Source organism: Protopterus annectens, chromosome 7.part0 (genome assembly GCF_019279795.1).
Source record: "Protopterus annectens isolate FY-2018-M chromosome 7.part0, PAN1.0, whole genome shotgun sequence".
Lineage (NCBI taxonomy): Eukaryota > Metazoa > Chordata > Ceratodontiformes > Protopteridae > Protopterus > Protopterus annectens.
The window spans coordinates 622564642-622589640 of NC_056739.1; the positions used below are offsets into that span (position 1 = coordinate 622564642).

Sequence of the window (24999 nt, forward strand, 5' to 3'; positions counted from 1 at the left end):
AAAAAAAAAACAGATTAAACCCACAGTCATAAATACATAGGGTTATAACAACCCTCCCCATAATAACTAAGGGGCACAAATAACATTAAAATCTCATTATGGCAGACATCTGCCGTATATACGAAAGCGATCAAGTTCCCCAAAATTTAATAAGTAAACAGCAGAACATCTGACATATAAAACAAAAATTCAGATGTTTATGTATTAAAACACAAAAATGATAACAGTTAAAATACATCGAGTTGACAGCCTTAAAAAGGCTTCAAAATGAACCAACTCAGATAAACAACTACTGTGTTTATAAAAACGAAAATGTTGACAGTTAAAATACATAGAGTTAACAGCCTTGAAAAGGCTTCAAAATGAACCAACTCAGATAAGCAATTACACAAACTCATACGAGTGAACGCAGCTCGCAGCACAAAAACTTCAAATAAGAGAAATAAATGTGTCAAACCAGTGTCTATAATCCATAAAGTATACAAACCATTCTACAACTAGTGCTGGCATGGTATAATACAAAACGCTTTCTGTTTCAAAACACACCCACGCCAATGCACCGCGCCGCTAAAGTCAGAAGAAAACCTGCAGCCAGTATTTGAAGATCGCCGATAGATGGCAGTATAGCCTAAACATTTAAATTATGAAATATATCCATATAACATAAGGGCTATTATATTCAAAAATAATAAATCAAGCGAGCCAGACATTTTCACGCACCAGATAAGATCTCACAGCTGATCAAGTGCAATACAAAAGATTTATAAATGCATACCAAAAGCTGTGTATCAGAGAGAAATGTACAACAACAAGCCCCATAACTTAACACAAGGTAGCCTAATGTCTAAACGATTGAATATAAAAAAGACTTCAAATGTCAACATATCAAATGTACACCATTTGTAGAGTACCTACTTCTATGCTACAAGCTAAGATATCTTCAATTTGTGTTAGATGAATGAGTTATAATACAGGGACATGATGGAACACCATACCTTACAACAATGAATAGTCTACACTTGGACATAACCAAACATATATCCCATATATATATTTTCTTTATGCTTCTCTTTTTTCTTTTTTCCCATTGTTTTTATTTATTATTATGTTTAAGACATTGGGACATTTGTTCCCTTCTCAGCATCTATATACACTCATTTGACATCTCTTACAGTTGCCCGACATGCAGACGTCCTGGGATATATGTTTGGTTATGTCCAAGTGTAGACTATTCATTGTTGAAAGGTATGGTGTTCCATCATGTCCCTGTATTATAACTCATTCATCTAACACAAATTGAAGATATCTTAGCTTGTAGCATAGAAGTAGGTACTCTACAAATGGTGTACATTTGATATGTTGACATTTGAAGTCTTTTTTATATTCAATCGTTTAGACATTAGGCTACCTTGTGTTAAGTTATGGGGCTTGTTGTTGTACATTTCTCTCTGATACACAGCTTTTGGTATGCATTTATAAATCTTTTGTATTGCACTTGATCAGCTGTGAGATCTTATCTAGTGCGTTGCGAGAAATGTCTGGCTCGCTTGATTTATTATTTTTGAATATAATAGCCCTTATGTTATATGGATATATTTCATAATTTAAATGTTTAGGCTATACTGCCATCTATCGACGATCTTCAAACGCTACTGGCTTTGCAGGTTTTCTTCCTGACTTTAGCGACGCAGTTACGTAGCGTAGGTGTATGTTTTGAAACAGAAAGCGTTTTGTATTATACCATGCCAAGCACTAGTTGTAGGAATGGTTTGTATACTTTATGGATTATAGACACTGGTTTGACACATTTATTTCTCTTATTTGGTAAGTGTTTTGTGCTACGGGCACGTTCACTCGTATGAGTTTGTGTAATTGCTTATCTGAGTTGGTTCATTTTGAAGCCTATATATATATATATATATATATATATATATATATATATATATATATATATATATATATATATATAAATATATATATATATATATATATATATATAAATATATATATATATATATATATATATATATATATATATATATATATATATATATATATATATATATATATATATATATATATATATATATATATATATATATATATATATATATATATATATATATATATATATATATATACATACATATATATATATATATATACACACATATATATATATATATATATATATATATATATATATATATATATACATATGTATGTATATACATACATACACACACACACACTCACGTGTCTGTCTCTCTCTGATTGGGCAGAAGGCATTCTTTAGCTTTGCCCACAACCTCAAAGGCAATACACAATTGTGCGAAGAGCTCATTGTTAATGTAGCCACCTACATTGAACCAAGGGATATACTACACCTACTGGCAGACAAATTCAGCTGTAACTTTACCCCTTTTCCCTCTCCAGCCTCTCCTCAGGAAATATCAAAAGTCTCTCTCTCGATCACTATAGTATAGGCTATCAGTGGGCCCTGACAATATCAGAGGCTGCCTTTTAAATAGCATAAAACACAGTATCATGGCATCAACGGGCCATGACAATATCACAGGCTGCCTTTCAAATGGCGTAAAAACACAGCATCAGGGCATCAGTGGACCCCTACAATATCACAGGCTGCCTTATGAATACCACAAAACACACAGTACCAGGACTTCGGGAATCACTTTTCAACTGTAGCCTCCAAACACATCTGTACCTCATGAATGGAGAATGGCAACAGTCATCTATCAGCACAAAAGCAGGCCATCTACGGAACCTGGAAACTACAAACCAGTAAGACTCGCTGATGTCATATGCAAAGCCATGGATAAAATTATCAATGCAAATGATTATTAATGATATACTGGACCCAACCCAGTCTGGTTTCATCAAAGACAGGCCATGCCTAATTCAACCTGATGGGCTTCTTTGAGGTCACCAAAGAAATGTATGTGGACAAAATGGTTCACACTGCCTACCATAACCTGGCCAAGGCATATGACATAATATCTCACTCAGGGTTGTTGACAGACTCGAGAAATTAGGTATAATCCCTTCTTTCACCCAGTGGCTAGCCAGCTGGCTCACAGACTGGACCCAGGAAGTTAGAAATGGTGAGTCTACCTCTACAAAGAGACCAGTCACAAATAAGTCCTGCAGGAAAGGGCCTCTGGCTGACCAAATATGCACACAATTGCAAATTTGGAGTAGTGACAGAATCCCACACGGATTCTATTCTCCAAGAAGGATTAGCACAGACAAATATCTCGTATCAGAGCAATGGACTAAAACTGAATGCCAAGAAATGCATGACAGTATCCTCTGGGAAGTCCACAATCTGTATTAACTACCATTTTGATACACTCCTAACAGTTGAATTGCTTGTAGGACTTCCAAGATGGCTACACTAAGTAACAGATTAATTCAAGCTTTCCCAGTGTGAAAACAGAAATTCAGGAGAGAAGGCCAGTATATTTTTATGTTTCTAGGTACATTTTTGGTAACTGGCTAGGAAAAAATACAGAGGACATGAAAGGAAATCAGCTAAAAAAAAGGTGAGGAGAAAACACAGAGAAAAGTTCAGCAAAAAGTGGAACCTACAAACATGACTTTCAATAACCTAGAGGAAAATATAAGACAACTGTACACAGACCTGAATAAAATAAATGAAACACTGATGGGAGTATATCAACTCAAACAACAAAAGGGTGGAAAAAATGGAAGAGGGCTTTAAACAGATATTCAGATGAGGTGACAAAAATGCAAACATAAGAGGTGAAATAAAGAAAAGGCTGGCAGAGTACAAGACTGCTCACGAAGAGATGTTTAAAAAAATAACAGAATTAGAGGACAGACCACTTAGGGAAAACCCAATATTTTCTGCTTTACCAGAGAAGCTGAAAGGAGCAGACTTTATTCATTTTATGAAAGCACCATTAAGTAACTCGACTGGTATTCCACAGCAGTTGTTGTTAGTTGAAAGGGCACATCATGTGTATGCTCCAAACCTGGTCTTGAGAAAGCAACCTTTACTTTTAACTGTAAAGATGTACCAGCAGAAGGAGATGATTCTGACAAAACTGCGGCAAAAGGACAAAACACTAGAAGAGGAAGACAGCATAGTGTTTCTGGAGAATGATTACTCATTGTGCACTAGGTAAAAGGGGAGTAAATTTATTACAATGTTCAGGGACTGTCGAGATGCAAGCATGAGATCCAAACTGCAGTACACAGCTATTTTCAAAATATTCTTCCCTGAGGGGACAAAATGATTTTTTGATGAAATGCATGCTAAGGAGGAAACAAAAGTCTGTCCAACAAAAAGTGAGCTGTGAAACAAGAGGAGATTCTGCTTTTTGTTCTTCTGATAATAAAGATGAAACAAAGACTGTGCCAGTGAAACCTTTTTCAGTGGAAAATGCTGGACAGAAGGAAGGGAGCAGGACAGCTGTCAAGAAGAATCAACAGTTAGTTGGAAATGAAGCAGAGATAGGATATGCGAGATGGAGATCAATAGGAATAAAACCAGTAACTTGAACACTGACAAATGTGGAATTACAAAGCAGTAATTATATTTGTGAAATATGACAAAAATCCATTAATAATGGATTTTTTTGGACTCTGTTGGACTTGGGGGCTCTTAATCATATGCCCTACTTCAAGTCATTAATGTTCAGAAAAATACTTAGAGGATAGGAAAAGAGGGAGAGCGTTAACTAAATACTTTATTTTCTATGGGTGTGCCTTCGTTGAAGGTTGAATGTCGAGCGGGCACCTCGGCGTTTGTAAAAATCTACTGCCAATAATTAGTGACCGGAGTTCCGCTGTGGCGACCCCTAACCGGGAAACGTTGAAAGACAAAACTATTTTTATAGTGTATGATTTTCTTTGCATGCTATAAAGTAATGTATTCTCAAATTAATTTTAAGTGCAATAGGGATACTATTGCAAACAGGTGCTCCTGTTTTTTTTTTTTTCATTTTTTTTCTTTCTCCTGTCTTCACTCATTCTTCTTTTTCAGTAATAAGAAATGTTGGCACTGCAATGTAAAAAAAAAAATAGGAAGAAAAGTCTGGTTAAAACAGCATAACAAAAGAAAAACTAATGTGCTTTTTCCCATACTTGCATGGCAGAATGACTGGATTAAGGACCCTAAGCTTGATGTAGTAACAAGTTTTAATAGAGAGCAAGTAAATGAAAATGAATATTGCATAGTATAAGGCTTTTTTCTAGCAACTGCTTAGTAGCAATTTTGTCTCTGGTCCTCATGTCTCCATGGACACAATCTGATAAAGAGAAATTGGATACAATCTGATTAAGAAAAATTGGCTAAGGGAAAAAAATGGCTAGGAGATAATGTTCTCTGATTGCATTCAAGTGTTTTCCTAGCTGGGAGAGCTACAACGATAAGGCAAACCCAGATAGCACTTAGAAGTGCAGGCTGCACCATTTATTTATTTAAACATTTGTTTGCCAGGATAGACTGGATAAATGTCCGTTTTCAGTGGAGTCCTGGGGAGAAAAACTCCATAGGTTTACAGACATAAGAAAAATTTACAAGAGAGACATTACAGAGTAGTAACATACAGATTGTACACTTTACAGCCGTTAGTATACATTAAGACAATATTCCCCCTTTTGGTTGAAAATACAAGTGTACAAAATATACAATGAGAGTAGATAAGAACCTGGTACAGCATTGCAAGATATTTCACAATTGAGTAAGAGTATATAAATGCTTAAGTTTCCATATATACATTCAAGCAAACATACATGTAAAGAGCATAAATATATATATACACATATATAAATATACACAGAGTGGAATAGCATTAGTTGCATTTTCTTGGGATTTAGTATGAGTTGTGAGTTGTTAAGCTAGTTCTCTATTTCAGAGAAGGCTTCTTGGGCTTTTTGTTGGAGAAGGTGGATGCCGGGTACAGAGCACGAGAGTTGTTGTCAGCATATTGGACTATGTCAGCTTTAGAGGAAGCTGAGTGGAGTTGGTTTGTGAAGATATTAAAAAGGAGGAGTCCTAGGAATGATCCTTGCGGCATGCTTAAGGAAATTGGGAGTGGGGGGATAGAGAGTTATGCCATTTGACAGATTGTTGGCGGTCATCTAAATAGCTTTTAAACCAGAGTAGGATGGGGTTGTTAAGGGTGAGGTCAGAGAGACAAGACAGTAGATTATTATGCAAGACTGTGTTGAATGCCTTGGATAAATCTAGGAAGGTAGCTAAGACTTATTTACCTAGATTCCTGTGAGAGTTTACAGTATTGGTGAATTTGAGTAGGGTAGTGATGGCGCTGTGGGATGGGCGAAATCTGTGTTGGGTTGAGAAGATAGGAGAGGAACTGCTAATGAATACATCTTTCTAGGATCTTAAAGAGGGGTGACAGAATTGCAATTCGTCAATAGTTAGTAGACAGACCATGCGCCTTAGCATGGATAACCTTCCTTTTAGGTTAAATCAGATCTGTAAGTGTGGCTGCCAGTTTGGGACATTTGTTCCTATTAGGAGGGTAAAACTTCAATATTTGAAGATGTACACAGTTTTGTGTGTTGGTATGAAGTTAATAGGTTTTAGAGGATATTGGGGTTTTTTTTTTTTTTTTTTTTTTGAGGGCTTTCAATAAAACAAACATTTTTGTAAGAGGTGACACAGGCTCAAATGGGTATGACAAGAAACAACTGTATAAAAGTTCAACTTGCCAAACAGGTTGGAACTAGACATTTAACAAAAAAGCTTTTATACATAAAAATGTGGGAATAACTTTTTAATACAATGATGCTTTCTGTAATGTTATTAAATGGCAATGGTTTAACAGATAAATACAAAAAAGAAGCAGTAGTCAACTATATTAAAGAATGTAGAGTGCAAATAACTTTGAATTTGATAAAGGTTTTCAGGATGGTTATATACTCACCCCCCACCCCTGCCATTCACTCAGCTCAATCATTGCCAGATCAGTAGAATGTATGACTGTGAAATTTGCTTAACTGTTCCATTCATACAGATATCAATATTTCGGAAGAATGGATCATCAAATGTTTGCAGGTAGGATAAGTTGGGTTGTGGGGAAGTAACATTAAAACCTTTAAATATTCTGGGGGTACTGACATTAGCACGCATAGGCGTTTGTATGAATGTAGACAGTGTTAGGCTTAGAGTAAATTGAGAGCATAGCTGTAGGGTAGTGCATGTGTGCTGGTGGGGGGCTGGTGTGTCCAAGCTGCCTTAATTAGTGGCAGTTTTTGAAAGCTAAGGTACAATAAAAAGCCTTCAACAGGAAATTTAAGAAATCTATAATGTTATGTGGATACCAGGCTAAAGCAGGAAAGATGCTCAATACACATCAATTGTGTATACACATACATACATACTCTGGTGTATAAAAAAGCAATAGAGGTACTTGGTCCATAAAGGGAAGGATTTTTATGAAAGCAGAATGCAATTTAACAGTTCAGTGGTGCAATGGTTTCTTTATGGAACAAAGGAAATAACACACAATCACTACATCCTCTTTTCTAGTTTAGATTTAGCCACAAATTATATTTAGATAGCTTCTTCCTGGATGAATTTATCTCCAAACTGTCTCAAGCTAGCTTCATGTCATTTTTTCCACAGAAGACTGTCTGGGAATGTTCCAGAGATCAGCTACTGTGATTTATGTGACTGAAGCCAACACTTTTATACATTACAAAGATAGTGTAAGACTGAAAACTCAAGAAAGTCAGAAATGGCAGAAGAAAAAAACAGAGAATAACAAAACACTGAATGATTTAATAAGAGTGACTCCCAAAACACTGAATACCTCTCTCCCAGTAAAAAGCCATATATCAGTAAACCCTAGCAAAAAAACCAAAAAACAGAGATCAACTGTTATCTTGATAGTGATACCTAGTAAGGTAATGTGCACTGTTAGGGTTAAAGTTATGGCCAGCACACCTCAGTTTGGGTGGGTGGGTGGGGGGGGGCTTGCATCCATATGCAATGCTGTTGGGAGCTAAAAGGAGCACTAAAAATGTACCTGAATAAAGACAGGACACCACCTTTACTGACTGTTTAGCACAACAACTAATTACAAAATACAGGAGCCGAATATGATGTCTTGCACAGCTCTCCAGTTATACAATGTCTTACCTCAAAGTAAAAAAGTACGTGTGTGTGAGCTAATGCCTGCTTCTGCATGTGCGACAGAAAAACTCTGTGTTGTGCAGTTTTGCATCTATAAAACGCTGATACTAGCTCAACTTAATGTGTGCGTCTGTGTGAGCTCATGCATGTTTGTAGGTATGCGAAAGACACTCAGACTAATGGGATCAGGCTAATGAGGGCTACTCTATTTTTCTCCAGTACTTACTTATTTCTTACAGTTTCTATTAATTTTTATTTCCTTGTCTTGTTGGGAAACGGTACTTTATAAGCAGAGTAAGACACTCCCAGGTATAGTTTATCTGATAATAGCAAATGTTTCATGTATTGGCAACCACTCTTTGGGAGACTTCAGCTTTCATCTTGTACTTCAGATCTGTTAGGAGAAGCAAGAAACTGCAAAAAACTAAGGCACTGTTCTTTAGACTACAAAGTAGTATACAAAAGAGAAGTGGCACTATACTAAAGCAAATATAATTATTTGCGGTATAAATATTATACGACATTCTGAATAAAGTTTGCAGTTTTCAGAAAAAGAAAGTTGTATAGAAACTGTAGGAATGTGGATTATTTGTGCTTTGCCCCACACTATGCAGATAAGAGATCTCCTACTAAAACTGAAGAAAAATCAGGATATGCACATTGGTATTCTTTTGACATGCTTCTGAATGCACTGCATTCCTAGACAGAGCTCACACTGGAAAATGTATTGCCTGAGAAACAGTGTAAAGGTTAAGTATTCAAAGTTAAAAGCAGATACAAAATCAAGTATATCTTAAGCAACTGGTAGTGACGGGGGCCAGTTAAGCTGTTACTTAAACTCTTTATCTGGATTTTATACAAGCTTTGTTTTTTTTTTTTTGCAGATGTGTATTTATACATAAATTAAGTGCAATGCATAATTTTACTTTGTGTTTTTATTTTTTGAGGCAGTTGGTGTACTTATTAAGTGAGAGTGTATTTGTGTACAGGTGCGCTCTGAAGGGTCTATATTAGATACACCATATGATCGAACTTTTGAAAGTTCGAACGTTTTAATGGAGATCTCTGTACAGCGCAGAAAGTACAGTTTTGTACCTACCATAAATGTAGATATTCGAGTGTCTTCACTGCTGCAGTCATTACACTTGGGTTATCCTGCCGTCAGGCGGACCTGCAGTCGGACGGAGTTCCACACTCTTGGTCCGGCGTCGGTTGCTGTCGCCTCTTCCCTGACGTCAGAGGTATATAAGAAGCAACCGACTCCATTTTCTTCAGTTTTTCTTGCCCCAGATGTCAGGTACCCCCAAAAATGGTAGGCAATACATATTGCTAATAAAACATACAGAAAAGGTAAAAATAAAACCTTCATTAACTAGCAAATACACCACATAGGTAGAATAGGTTAGTCCCAGATAAGAAAGAGGGGCTGGCGGGTGGGTAACCTGGACTGCAGCAGTGAAGACACTCGAACATCTACATTTATGGTAGGTACAAAACTGTACTATGTTCATCGTGTTTCGCTGCTGCAGTCATTACACTTGGGTAGAATCCCAAAGCCGAGTTTGGGTGGCTGGCTCTATAGAGGATTTGGTGTGGCTATGAGGCCCTGCAGCACTGCAGTGGCAAAGCCAGCTCTGGATCTAGAATAAATAGGCAAATGGTAATGCTTGGTAAAGGTGTGCACTGAACTCCAAGTTGCAGCTTCCAAGATATCTTTGGTAGGTACTCCTCTAAGGTAGGCAGTAGAAGTGGCAGTTGCCCTAGTGGAATGTGGTCTAATATTACTAGGTACAGGCTTCCCATGTTGTGTGTAGCAGAACCGGATACAGTGTCCTATCCACTTTGAAATGGTCCACTTTGAAACAGCCTTTCCGTGATCCTGCAGCATATGATACAAACAATTGTTCAGATTTTCTGAAAGCTTTTGTCTTGTCCAAGTAGAAGCGCAATTGCCTGTGTATGTCCAAGGAATGTAGAACTCTCTCCCCTTTATTCTAGGGATTTGGATAAAATGTTGGCAAGTGAATAGTTTGGTTAAGAGCCACACTGGATGCCACCTTAGGCATAAAGGTAGGGTTTGTTCTTAAAGAAACCCTGTCTTGGTGAAAAATGATGAAAGGCTCCACTGTCATTAGTGGCTGCAGTTCTGAGACTCTTCGTGCTGAGGATATTGCCAGAAGCAGAGCAGTTTTCCATGATGTATATTTTAACTCTGCTGAATTGGCTGGTTCAAAAGGAGGCAAAGTGAGCTTTTCCAAAACAAAATTGAAGTCCCAAGTTGGTGTTGGTGCTCTCCGGGGCGGTCTTATGTTTTTAGCCCCTCTGAGGTACTGTTTTAGCAATGGATGAGAGAAAATAGGAGGATCTGTGTTATAATGAGCCAAGATGGCAGAAGCTTGAATCTTAATGGATGAGAAGGATAGTCCTTTGTCCAGCATCTCAGTCAATTATTGTAGTATCTGAGGAATGTTATGGACCAGAGGATCAAGGTTTTGAGCCCCAGGCACAGAATCTCTTCCACTTGTCTGAATAAGATTTCCTGGTGCTAGGCCTCCTGGCCTCCAAAATGACATCCATAACAGCTTTAGAGAGAGAAGTAGTCTGTTTGGCTAATGAATCTACCATGCAGCCACGTTTTGAGCTGACTGTGCAGAATCTGATTGTTTTGCTGAGTCAGAAGGTGTGGAATTTGAGGCAAAATCCAAGGTGGGCCTTGGGCTAAGTTCTTTAAGATTGGGTACCAATGCTGGTGTGGCCAGTCTGGAGCAATCAGAATCATCTGTGTTTTTTCTTGTCTGGCTTTTAGGAGTACCCTTGTAAGGAGAGGCAGAGGTGGGAAGGCATAAACATGTAGGCTTTTCCAGCTGAACGAAAGAACATCCACTTTCCATGCTTGTGTGTGATAAGTCCTTGTGCAGAATTTTTGTAGTTGGTAATTCAGTGGTGAGGCAAAAAGATCTATGTTCGGGCAACCCCATTTTTGCATTATCATGCTGAAGATTTGTGGATTTAATTTCCACTCGTGAGGATCCATGATGTTTCTGCTTAAGTCGTCTGCCAGAGTGTTTTTCTTTCCTGGCAGGAATTGTGCTTGCAGATGGACTTGATAGGTTAGAGCTGTGTTCCACACAAGGTCATGGCTTGTCTGCATAGGGGGTAAGAATGAGTGCCCCCTTGTTTGTTTATGTACCACAATACAGTGGTGTTGTCTTGTCTTTAATAGTAATTGTCCTGGATGCAGAAGATCCTTGAAAGCTGTAAGGGCATTTTGTACAGCCAACATCTCTTTTTGATTGATGTGAAGATGCATTTGGTCTGTGGTCCATTTGCCCTGAATACATTTTCCTGCCATGTGTGCTCCCCAGGCATAATCCGAGGCGTCTGTTGTTAAAGTCTGCCTGGCTGTGGGAAGAGTGAAAGGCTGACCCTTGTTGAGGTGACATGCCTGTGCCCACCATCGAAACTCCTGTTGTAGGCAAGGAATTATTGGTATTACTGTCTCCAAGCTGAGAGAATGTTGAGACCAAACATGTTTTAGGTACCATTGTAATTTCCTCATATGCAGTCTTGCATAGGGAATTAGTAGTATGCAGGATGCCATGAATCCCAAGGCCTGCAGAATTTTTCTTGCAGGGAGTTGGGACTTTGTTGCCATCAACTGAAAATACTGAGTCAGTTGTCTTTGTCTGGCATGAGATAAGCCACCTGGGCCATTGCATTTAAGCTGGCACCCAGGAATATTATCTCTTGTGAGGGCACTAGTTTTGATTTATTTTCGTTTACTGTGTACTCTAGGCAACTTCATCTTTTTTACGAACGCCAGATGCTGTAGAAGAATGTCATTGCGCTCTGCTTGTATCAAGCAGTCATCCAGATATGGATATATTTGAATTCCTTTTTGTCTGCAAAATGTAATTACTGGTACCAGGCACTTGGTAAAGACCCTGGAAGCAGTAGCTAAGACAAAGGGCAGTGCAGAGAATTGGTAGTGCATTGAACCAGCTATGAATCTGAGGTATCTTCTGCAATTTTGTCTGATAGGGACATGCAGGTATGCCTCTTTGAGGTCCAAAGTAACAAGCCAAGCTTTCTTGCTCAGCATGGGAAGGAGCTGTTGTAGTGTCAGCATTTTGAATTTCGGAACATCCAGGTAAGTATTTAGAATGGAAAGGTCCAGAATGGGTCTCCAAGCTTTGCCCTTTCTGAGTACCAGGAAGAGTCTTGAGTAAAATCCTTGTCCTTTTTCCTGCTGTGGTACTTTTTGAATAGCTCTCATGTCCATGAGAGCTGTAATTTGTTTTTGTGCCTCTGCCCATTGATTTTGTGGCAGTTCTGGCATTCCTTTTAGCCTTGGAAAAGTGTGAAAGTGGAACCTGTAACCTTGAGACACAATATTCAGCACCCATTTGTCTTGGGTGATTGCTTGCCAGTTTTGAGAAAAAAGTGCTAGTTTCCCCCCTAAGGGAGCTGCCAAAAGGGAAGAGTTTGGCATTGGAAGGGGGAAGTCATTGGGACTGTTTCCTGTAAGGTTGTGACTTGTCCTCACCTCCTTTTGGGTTTGAAGCACCCCACTGTCGTGGTCTGTAAGATCCTTATGGCTGAGATCTGCCTCTTGGGCGTCTGGATCTGCCTCTTTGTGGCCTGACACTGGAAAGGACCAATTCTTTGTAGGCCAATTTCTGCTAAATCGTGCTGGCTGTACCTGTAAGAAATCCTTCACTGTTTGCATAGATTTCGCCTTATCCTCCATTTTCTTTAATACCTCTTCTGCCTTAATACCAAATAAATGATCTTGCTGCAAAGGAGTATCCAATAATTTTGCCTTAACTTGATCTGGTAAACTTTGTTCTTTTAACCAAGCATGCCTTCGAATCACAGATCCTATAACTGCTGCTCTACAAAAAGCTTCTAAGGAATCAAAACCACACTGCAAAGTATGCTTTCCCACTTGTTCAGCTGCATGCAATAAATCCTGCATTTCCTTATAGTCAGGTTGTTATGCATTTGTACTAATTTTTTGTTTTATTTGAGACAGTAAGTATTGTTGGTATTTAAGCATTTGAAACTGGCAATTTAGAGCCCTCACTGCTAAAGTTGCAGAGGTGTAAACTTTCTTTCCCCATCTGTCTAATGCTCTAGAGTCCCTATCCTAGGGAACTGGATTCTTAGCCATGGAAGCCTTAACGCCTTTGGGACCCTGGGAAATAGTTTCTGGGTCAGCAACTGGGTTTTTATATAGAAATTTGTGAGAGTCAGGGACTCTGTAGTACCTGTCTGGCTTGACTGGAGCTGGTGGTAAATCATCTGTGCTGAAGCAGTAAAAGAAAGTCTCTGAGCCTTTTCTTGGATTCTGAGTAATCCTGGCCCTCCCAATGGAAATGCTCCCTCATGGTATGTAAAGTTTCCCCAAAAGAATAATCCTCAGGAGGAGAAACTGAAGGAATTGATTCTTCAGCATCAGAATCCTCATAGAGGGGTAAAGAATGTCCCTGGTCTGAAGAGGAATCAGAGTATATTGAAACCTGGTCAGAGGAATCATAATCTGTATCCTGCCTAAGCCTTTTATCAGGAGGGGGATGTGAACCCCTGATCAGAGTTATCAAGTCTTCGGCTATCTTGAGCATCTGTTTTTTAGGCATGGAGGCCTGTCCAGGTGAATGCTGTACTTGCTTGTTTGTCTTTAATATAGGTTTAGTCTTGGCTGTAGTTGCAACGTTAAGTTGAGTAGGCCTGAAAACACCCTCAGAAGCCGGTGCCTGCTCAGAGGCTCCGGACCCATCTGAAGGGTTAATCTCCATTGGTCGAACACCTTGAGTATCCAGAGGCCTAGGCATCTCCACATGAGAGTCGGTGGCAGCCTGTGGTTCTGTGGTAGCAGGTGTCAGGGGCTACGAAAGCGCCTCACTGAAAACTAGAGAACCGGCGACTGGCCTAGAAGAGGCTTCGTCATCAGTTTTGGGCCTTGGATGCCTTTCCTTATCTTTGCGTTTTTTGTGCATTCTGGTCATCGGTTGTTCCTATGGCATTGTATAATTAAACCTTCACCCAAAGTAATGGCGAGCAAAATCAAACCGACGTTTAATAGTGCGTTTGTTAAATCTAGCACAAAACCGACAACTAGTGACATCGTGATCTGAGCCTAGGCATGGAATACAGTAAGAATGAAAATCCTTATGAGGTATTTGCTTCCCACAAGAAATACAATTATTAACTTTTACTGACATCGGTCTGAGGCAAGAAAAATTTTCCCCAACGGGGTACTTAGCTTTATTGAAGACATCGGTTCTGAAATCGAATGTGAAATCTCAGGAGTCGGCCGACCAGCACTTGTGAACTGCTTTTGCTTTGGGCACTGTGCGGCAAGAAAGACTGAAGAAAATGGCGTTGGCTCCTTCTTATATACCCCTAGCACACTGACGTCAGGGAAGAGGTGACGGCATCCGACGCCGGACCAAGACTTTGGAACTCAGGCCGACTGCGGGCCCACCTGATGGCAGGAATACCCAAGTGTAATGACTGCAGCAGTGTAACACGATGAACATCGGGAAGATTTCCCTTTTCTGCAATGCAGTGTGATCTCGGAGTTGGTGCATTTAAAGACGAGGGGGTGTGGGGCACGCAGGTAGGTTATTTGTGTAGTTTACTTTTTTTTTTTTTAATTAGATGTTCAAACTTTTAAAACTTCAATCATATGGCGCCGACCATATGACAGCCAAACTTTTGAAAGTTCAGTCAACTAATATAGACCGCGCTCTGAAATGGTGTGAACTTAAATGTTGGTTTCCACCTTTTGGACAATGACTGTTTGAATAATCATTACCAAACACTTAAAATAACCTCCGTCTTATTAATGAATGGAAGGGAATTAGTTTTGCTGCATCAGAGTGGTCTAGACTATGGCAACATTATTGTTAAGACAAGGAAACGGTATTGTGGTACTGCATAGACACCAACTCCTCCTGGAAAATACTGTGTGCATTTCTGAGCAAAATAATCTTGAACAAATTTCAGTTACTGTTAAAAAGATCACACTGGGAGATATTTGGGTCAGATAGAAGAATGTGAAATCCTGGGAAGCCAATGGTTATAACTTTGATCTACAGCTGTACAGTGTAAAGATTACTTGTGTGTGGGAGGTTTTGGGTATCACCTGAGGTGGCACTATGCATTCACCACAGGTCTTAAGGTAGATCTTTCCTCATATGCTACTTGCAGGTAAGTAGTGTTGACAGTGAGAGTGTAGCGCTGACTATTAAATAAACTGATGCCAGTGGTGCAGATTTAAAGTGTCTGCTATGACATCTGGTATAACTTAACAGGAAGTGACATTCTTGCATTTTGTACAACAGAATATAAACTGCCCCGATTATTACACTATGCACTGAAGAAAACTATTTATCCCTTCAAAAGACATCTGTTAATACTAAATTCCAGTAAGAAGTTAACTTACCTCATCGACAAATATTCAAGTTTTAGGCAAGATGATGAAGTTTATTTATCAACACAAAGAATCATGTGATATGGAAGTCAGTTACATCTGCATGCAATGTTCAACAATTCTTTGTGTGAAAGACATTAGCTATACTTATCTACCTCTATGTGTACACAACTCTTCTGTAATATCACATAATAAATAAATAATTAACAGAATATATGCTTAACTACAACCTTCAAGTATTCTATTGTCAGAAGATCTGTATTACTCTCTGAAGAACTGACAATCTGAAGAGGACCTCCTTGTGAATCTGAAACCAAAACAAATAATACATACATTTAAAAACAATTTCAACCTTCAAGTGGAAGCAAATTTACTATAAGGTTAAACCATCCGTGTTACTACAGAAATACATATCACGTGTTAAGTTACATTTCTCCCATGTTTTCTACAGCTGTACTTAACAAAAACAAAACAGGTATGACCACCTCAAGTGTGCACTTTTCAGTCAAAAATATGACAGAAAAAGTAATCGGTGTGTATTGTAATACAATGATGACTTTATTATAAAACAAAACAAGATGCTCTAGATACTATACTGCCCCGCTAACGTCACACAGCATGTTATACTGCTCTGCCAATGCCATGCAGTTATACTGCTCCAGCAATGCCATACATCTTGTAATGCTGCCCTGCCAATGCCACACAGCATGCTATGTAGCTCCAGTGCCAGTGTTACACTGCCCTGCCAATGCCACACAGTTTATACTGCTCCAGCAATGCCATACACCCTGTACTGCTGCCCTGCCAATGCCACATAGCATGTTATGTAGCCACAATGCCACAGTTGTTATACTGCTCCAGCAATGCCATACACCCTGTAATGCTGCCCCGTCAATGCCACACAGCATGTTATGTAGCCCCAATGCCACAGTGTGTTATACTGCCCTGTCAATGCCACAGTTGTTATACTGCTCCAGCAATGCCATACACCTTGTAATGCTGCCCCGCCAATGCCACACAGCATGTTATGTAGCCCCAATGCCAGTGTTATACTACCCTGCCAATGCCACTCAGTTATACTGCGCCAACAATGACATACACCTTGTAATGTTGCCCTGCCAATGCCACACAGTGTGTTATGCTGCCCCACCAAAGCCCACACTAGTGCAAAAAAAAGTATTTAACATTCTTCCACATGACCTCTTTACAAAAACAAAAAAGGAAGTTAAATGGATGAGTATTTCATGACAAAAAAAAAACTCTGCTTCTTTTTGTCAATTCTCACACACATTAAAAACATACATACAATCATGAAAATCCACATATTAATTTCACATTTAGCAACTGGTAAATACTCTGCTCTGAGAACCCTTTTCAGGCACGATCCAGTGACAAAGTCAGCAGACAAAAAATAAACAGAACTACTATATAGATTAATAATTGGTATAACAACTTTCAGGAAATTATACATCAATTAGATGTATGGATAACTGGCTCTCAATCTTCATTTTCCAGGTCTTGACCATTCTTGTACAACTGATGAGATATAATTTTAGTACAAATTGTTTTACTGGCCATTATTCAGTATACTATGCTTTTTATTTATTGTTTTGGACATCCTACACAGACTCAATTTATACATTTGTTTAACAGTAAGCTGGTTACACAGCATAAAGGGAGGAAAGCAAACATTATGTACACTCATCATAATCATGTACCTGTGGTGTTTGTTTACATCCTTCCTCAACTGTTGGGTTTTAGACCTGACCTCATATCGGACTTCAGCCACTTCTCAAAATTTGGATCATTAGGCTCAAGTTCCTCCACTTACCCATAATTCTCTCCCAAACCCAAGATTACCTCAGATCGAGTTTGCCCCCTTGATATCAACATATAGAAAGGAAATGATTCTATAAATGTCTATAAACATGACAGGAAAGGTATCTGGAGCTTAGAGAGGAAAGGATCGAAAGGTATACCTCCACGTCATACCTGGAGACCAAATTAATTTCTTTTTCTAGTGGAAAGGGTAAAGGGAGGGGTAGGTTGAGGAAGGGCAGTAAAAAGAATACACAGATGCATCATTACAGTGAGTACATAACATTTGCATCTGATGTTTTTTTTTTTTAGTCCATTCCTCAATTGCTGGGGCAGAGTCCCCAGCTACTATCAGGCCAGGGTAGTCTTCATGGAAGGATATTCTGGAGTATGGCATAACCAAACGCTGCCCTGTTCCTAGAAAGGATATCCAACTTGTAATGAGCTATGAAGGTATGAGCACTGGATCAACGAGCAGCAGCGCACATGTCCTCTATAGAAAATGTGGATAAAAAAGTAGAGGAAAGGGAGACTGACCCTGTGGAATGAGCATGTGGTGGTCTTGGCAAACACTTGCATTTATAAACATAAGAAATACATTCAGTGAGCCATTGTGATAATCTAACTTTAGACTCAGATTACCCCATCCCAGCCTTTGAAAACGAAAAACAATTGGTCTGACTTCCTGAAAGCTTTTGTTCAATGGAGATAAAATGTTTGCAGTCTGTATACATCCAACAAGTGAAGCATATATTCCCCTATATTGGAAAATTTGGGGAAGAACACAGGTAGATTAATTGACTGGTTAAGGGTAAATTCAGAAACTATTTTCAGAGTAAGGAAGGGTTGGTGTGAAGCAAAACCCTGTCTTTATGTAAGATAATATAAGGTGCTAGGCAAGACAAAGTCTGAAGTTCCGAAACTCTTCTAACAGATGTAATGGCAGCTAGAAAAATGTTTTTCCAAGACAAAAATTGCAAATCAGGTTTTGCTGCGGGATCAAAAGGAAACTGAGTTAAGACCTGGAGAAGCATCATCAAATCCCAAGTACGGATAGGGTCCTTGACAGGTTGCCTTTGTAAAAATGCACCTTTGAGAAAGGTCTTAAATAACTTCTCCTTGGCCTCTCTCAAGTTATCTTTGCCAACATGAAAACTGGAGATAACAGCCAGCTGTAGACTGTAGATTAATGTGCTCTATTATGAAAAATGGAGGCCAGAAACTCAAACTGCAGGAATGAATTCTGAAAAGGGTTGAGATGTTTCATTAGCCCAGACAGTCATGTCCACTTGGTCTTCTATACCTTCTTAGTAAAGTCTTTTTTGAGAGGATGTACACGTGTAAAACCTGGAAAGAAAGCCTGGACTGTCTAGCCATCATTGGAAGAGGAAAGCCATGCAGTCAACCTTAGGGCTTGCATGTCTGGATGAGGTAGCCCATAAGAGTAAGACAGAATATCTGTAATTGAATCCAGAATCCAAGGAGAGTATAACAGATGAGGCCAAAGGAATGAGAACAACACTTGGGGAGTCCAGATCGGGGGAGATGAGGATCACCTTGCTCTTCCTTTGACAAACTTTCTGCAAAAATGTTGATACGACATGTATGGGAGGGTAAGCCTAATGGAGACAAGGGACCAATCGTGAATCAGAGTATCCCTTGGCGACTCTCCCGCTGGGGTGATTAGAGCAAAAAACCTGCTGCATTTGAAACTGTGGACAGAGGTGAAAGATCACAGCATGTCAGGCCCTACTGGCGAAAAATCTGTTCTGCCACTGAAAGATTGAGAGACCACTCGTGAGGCAGAATAATACATCTGCTCAGTCTGTCTGGTAAAACACTGGATTTCCTCAGAATGTGCACTGCCAAAAGAAAGCAGTTGGAAAAAATTGCCCATGGCCACACTCTCATTGCCTCCCGACACAAGGGATAAAAGCAGGTTTCCTACTATTTGTTGATGTACCAGACCATCAACATATTACCTGTCTGTATGTCAACTGTCCATTGAAGAAAGATGTCTTGAAATGCCAGCAATGCTAGAAAGATTGGACTCATCTCAATGGTGCTGATGTGAAGGCTGGCCTATAAAGAAGAGCATGTGCCTTGGACTGTCTGTCCCAGGTAATGCCTCCCCCACCCCAAATGGGAAACATCCATGGTCACTATGGCCTTAGGCAACAGAAGGAGTGACCCTATGAAATATCCTCTGTGTAGATCCACAGGATACATGTTGCCAGATCTTTGTGATTCAAATGGGAAATGTCACAGGATGTTGCTTCACAGACCACTGAACTGGCTGGTGGAGACTGAAAAGACAGTAGATTTGTTGCTTGAAGCTGTAATTTGGACAGTCAGAAAGCTGAGCTACTTCAGAAACTGTCTCTAGACGAGCCCCTGTGAACTCCACAGTTTAAGGAATGAGCTGAGATTTATCATAGCAGACTGACACCTAGGTGTAGACATAAATAAAGCAAGTAATCCCTGGCATTTGTAAGTAGATGCCTGGTGGGTGCCGTAAGGAGACAGTCACTGAGTGATGGAAACACTTGGAACACCAGCAATCTCAGGTGAGTTGCAACCACTGCCATACATTTGGTGAACACCTTGGGGGGCTCTGGTGAGACCAAAGTGCAGGCCTCTGAGCTAGAAGTGACTGGCTCCAAGCCAGAAGTGAAGTAATCTTCTGGAATGTCCATTTTTATGTGATAGTGCACATCCTGGAGATCTGTCAAGTGCATCCAATCACCTTAACTCAAAACGGGGAGAATGGCCTAAATTGCGACCATTCGCAACTTGGAGTGTCTGACAAATTGGTTTAAGTGCATTGGGTCCAATATTGGCCTGAGGTCTCCAGTCTTTTTGGCACCAAAAAGAATATCAAGTTAGTTCAGAGACTTTGCTGGTCCGGTGGAACCTCTTGGATGACTCTCTCAGCAGCTTTTCTACTGCTTAGGCTGTGCTTTCTTCCTCTGATAGGGTGGTATGTTAAGAATTTTTCATGAGTGAATGAATGGTGGAGGGGAAAAGGGAATGTAATAACTTCTGGTAATTACTCCTTGCACCCAGACTGTCTCCAGAGTACAGCAGTTGGGAATCTGTTCGGAGCGATGAAAAGACTCCTCAAAAAAGGTACCTCTGAAGCCTTGGTTCTGCAGACCCCATCTGTCACTTGGACAATGTCTACCATTAGAACCCCCCCCCCCGGCCGCAATGGGATCCATCTCCAGTAGGAGTCCTGAGAAAACCCTTTCAATTTCCAGAACCACAAATTTCTACCCCCCCCCCCTTTTCTGGTTTCTTGAGGTGGTCCCTCTGAGGAGTAGAAAAACATATCCCTGTGGCAGAAATGGTTTTCCCATCTTGCTCACTCCTGCACACAGTCTCTGTAACTTTGGGTCCAGATAAAGTGGATCCATCAAAGTGTACATTAATGAAAGACATCTTTGTAGGGTTCTACAAAGTCATAATGGTGCATCCAGGTGTACCTTCTAATTGTTATGCCTGAAACTGACAATTTTAAAAAACATCCCCTGTAGCAAGGAAAATTAGGCGCATGGAGGTGTTTTGACAGGGACTAAATGGTGGACAGTTGTAAAGAAGTGGTCTTTTTATCTGTGGACGTGGACCCTGAGAGGGATTTGGCAAGTTTCTTAGTCAAATCCCTTTGGAGCCTTGTACAGTATGCCATATAATTCAGAGACTGTAGGGCAAATGTCACCAAAGGAAAAATTTGCTTCCAAAATCTGAACAAGGCCCTAGTCTCCCTGATGGGGGGGGCGATTAGAGGGAGCGACTTCCTTTTTGGTGGTTGGGGCAATCTGTAAAGCATCAACTGGAGGACCCCTGCTCCAATGGACACAGTTCTTGGGTGCAACTAAGTACTTGTCTGGCTTTCTAGGAATGGGTTTCGACTTATCTGGATCCTTCTAAGCTTGTGAGGTCCACCAATTCGTCCAGTGGAAGTACCACCCAGGCTGCAGCTGCTTCCAAAAGCCTCAAGAAACAAACAGTCCTCTTGGGAAGGGACTTCGAAAGACAAGCCATCTTTCTATTTCAGAAGCTCAAGAATTTCTCCAAATGGGACATCCTAAAATGGTGACCTGGGGGACCCTTCCCCTTTAAGTGAGTGTCTTCTGTTAAAGACTCTTGCAGAGAATCAATGAGCCTCCTCTTGCATTTACACTTCCTGGGAACTATCTCATGGGGATGATCCGAGGAGGATCTGGAAGTGCATGCGGAGTCCTGCAAAAGGACAGTCTTGAAGCTGGAATGGACTGGCTGCCCTGATGTGATGGAAAGAGCAGACTCAGGACCCAGGGCAGACAACTGTGGAGGGGGAGGACCCAAGGGGAGCAAGGATGCCCCATCTCTAGACATGTTGAGAGTTCTCTTCCTCTGGCTCGAAAGCAGAAGATGGAGAGCCCAGAACCGTTCCAGTAGGAATCAAAGCCTCCTGCCTGGAGAAATCCAAGAATTCCCCATGACCCTCACTCGATGCAGAAGTCAGAGCTGAGCTGCCTAGCATCAAAGCCCTGAGGGGAAGGGATGGCTCCAAAAGTCTTGGGAGTCGAATTCCTACCCCCTGATACCACAACAAAATTATGGCTCCAACATTCCTCCAGCTCCAAAAAAGTCAGTGCAGGATGGACCAGAAAAGGTGTCAGAGTTGACAGATCCAACCCTGACAATCCCGGGGTTCTTAGATCTGGTACCTTTGAAGCTGAGGGGCAGATCTGAGTAAGAGTTAGCTGGTATTTGGTCTGGTCTGAAGCTTACAGGTCTAATGTGAGACTGAAATGGTAGTACTCCAAATGAATTTGAGTCCTGACAAATTTCCTCATCATCTTGTCCACATCTGCACTGGACATGCTTCTGGTAGAGGAAGACAGTAGATGGAGGTCTAGAAACTCTTCAAGGAGTCTTCTATAAAAAAAAGGGGACTGTAGTCTGGAAGAGACTGGCTCCAGAGAGAACTGATGCTGTCTATAGGTAGATTACTTAGTAACCAAAGGTTTCATATCCAAAGGAGTAGACAAATCTGAGGCATTGGAAATTTTGGCCAGAGGAGTTCAAGCTGGAGCACAATAAGGACAGCAGTCGGAGGAATGCTTCCTTGACTCCCTTGGCTTTTATTTGGATTTTTATTTATTTATTTGCATTTCTTAACCGGGAAAGTTCACTGGGTCTGGAATGAGCCCATTTTCAGTGGAGACCCAGGAAGAAAAGCTCCACAAAATTACATACAAAGAAAAAAATTAATACATCTGAGATATATATTGCCAATATACTGGCAGACAGATTCAGTGCCACCTTTACCCACCAAAAGGACACAATACCAGTAAATTGCCAGGTACCCAGTATTACTGCTGCACAGGTTAAAACAGCACTGTCCAAGGCCAAGAATACAGCTTCTATGGGACTTGACAGTATCCCTGGTTGTTGTTCTTCATGAACTAGAGTGAACTGGCAACCTCAGCTGTGTGCCCTTGTTCAGTCACAGCCTCACCTCAGGCTTTTTCCCTACCGAACGGTGCACTGCTACAGTCATCCCTCTCCACAAAGGAGGAGCGACTACAGACCCTGGGAACTATCGCCCCATTAGTCTGATATGCAAAGCTATGGAGCATATCATTATGGATCTAATAAACAAGGATATAGGGAATCTCCAAACTCTGGATCCCACACAGTTTGGTTTTGTGAAGGGTAGATCATGCCTGATGAACTTGGTCAACTTCTTTGAGTCAGTCACCAGAGCTGTGGATGAAGGCAAGGTGGATCATACAGTTTACTTTGATCTGGCCAAGTCCTTTGATAACATTCCTCACTCAGGAATCATAGAAAAACTCACTAAGCTAGGCATCAACCCTTATATCTCTAGGTGGGTTGCAAACTGGCTCAAAGGTAGAACCCACAGTGTGAAAGTAACTGACTCCCAAAGTCAGACTGCCGACCAGTCACGAGTGGAGTCCCACAGGGCTCAGTCCTGTGTCCTCTCCTGTTTGGTATCTACCTCTCTGAAGTCTAGGCCAACACAAGGGGACTCTGGCTGGCAAAGTTTGCAGACGGTTGGTAGCTACTATTAACTCTCCAAGTGATGTTGACATTGTACAGAAAGGCATCACTGAGACCAACGACTGGTGTCAGAACCATGGCCTTAAGCTCAATGCTAGAAAATGTGTCATCATCCCCTTCAGTAAAAACCCAGTTCCCATGAATTACCACATCAATGGTAGTCCACTGAACACAGAAGGCATTTATAAGAGATCTGGGAACACAGGTTGACAACAACCTCTCTTTTGACCACCACATTGCCACTGTGGTCAGAAAGCCCTTCTATGTGGCACATCTCATTACTAAGGGTTTTGCATCCAGGAAGAATGAGGTTATTATCTCCCTCTACTCTTCTCTCATTAGGCTAATCATCAGGTACAATGCCTCATTTAGCATGTACCTCACTAGACACCTGCAACAACTGGAGAGGCCACAAAAGTACCTCACAAAGAGGATCCTAGGCCTTAAACATTTGTCCTATATGGACAGACTCGAACTTCAACTATTCTCTGTCTCATATCGCCTACTCAGAGACCATCTCTGCTTGACTTACAAAGTCATGTCTGACCCAGCTCTGTTAGAAATGCTACATCTAAAGAAATCCCAATTCCTCTGCACCACACACTCCAGACACCTCAACCTCATTACCACAATCAACAGAACATGCTGGAGGGACAGGTTCATAACCCAGAGACTGCCCATGCTATGGAATAGACTTCCCATACCTGTCAAGCAGAGCACCTCACTGGCACTCTTCAAGAGGAATCTTGATGAGTGGATGGGAAATAGAAAATTCACCCCAAGGATCACTCCAGTGGCTCTACTCGACAGAGGCACTGGGAACTATGGCCGGGTGGCACGATGCCAGGGTAATCCTATGGGCTAGGCTTGTAAAGGCTCCAGGGTCATTAGCCTAGTACACACCTATGAACATATAAAAATAATGAGCAGTACTATTACACTGAATGAAACTGATAAAAAGAAAAAAAAACAGCGAGAAAGATTATAATCACAAAGTAAAAAGGCATATATTCAAATAACGAATGAAATACAACTGCAAGGTCTCTCTCTACTCCTCTTCAGACTTCTTCCACCAGGTTTTGTGCAGACAGGGAAGCTCCAGACACTGAAGAAGGCAACAGACCCTTGAGAGCTAACTTGTTCCTGCACTCAAATAAGGCTATGTGGTTGAACCCGTAACAGATTTCACACTCCACCTCTAAGTGCGCTTCCCCAAGACAGTACACTTGCTCTGAGTGGGCATCTGAATTAGGTATCATGTGCCCCCAAGATGAACATTTTTTAAAGCCAGTACATTTGTCAGACATCCTAAAGAAAAGAAAATAGACTTGAGAAAAAAAAAAAAAGACAAGCTTAGGAAAGACTACCAGCAATGGTAATTAAAAACTCCCGGCAAATGGGAAAAGAATTACCAGGAATGGTTAATTAAAAAAAACAAAGTTGAAGGGGAAAGATGGATGGACTAGAGTAGTAAAAGAAACAACCCTACAAATACACAGTTAAAGATATAAAGCTCTTTTTT

General features: G+C 40.5%; 1 protein-coding gene across 1 annotated transcript in view; it reads right to left on the reverse strand.

Annotated features, from left to right (window-relative positions):
* Nucleotides 1-24999, reverse strand: part of VPS13C (vacuolar protein sorting 13 homolog C) — a 6956796-nt gene that overhangs the window by 3290721 nt on the left and 3641076 nt on the right. The window contains exon 40 of the mRNA XM_044076309.1: nucleotides 15818-15894. Coding sequence (XP_043932244.1) covers nucleotides 15818-15894 — 77 coding nt within the window. The remainder of the gene's footprint in view (nucleotides 1-15817; nucleotides 15895-24999) is intronic.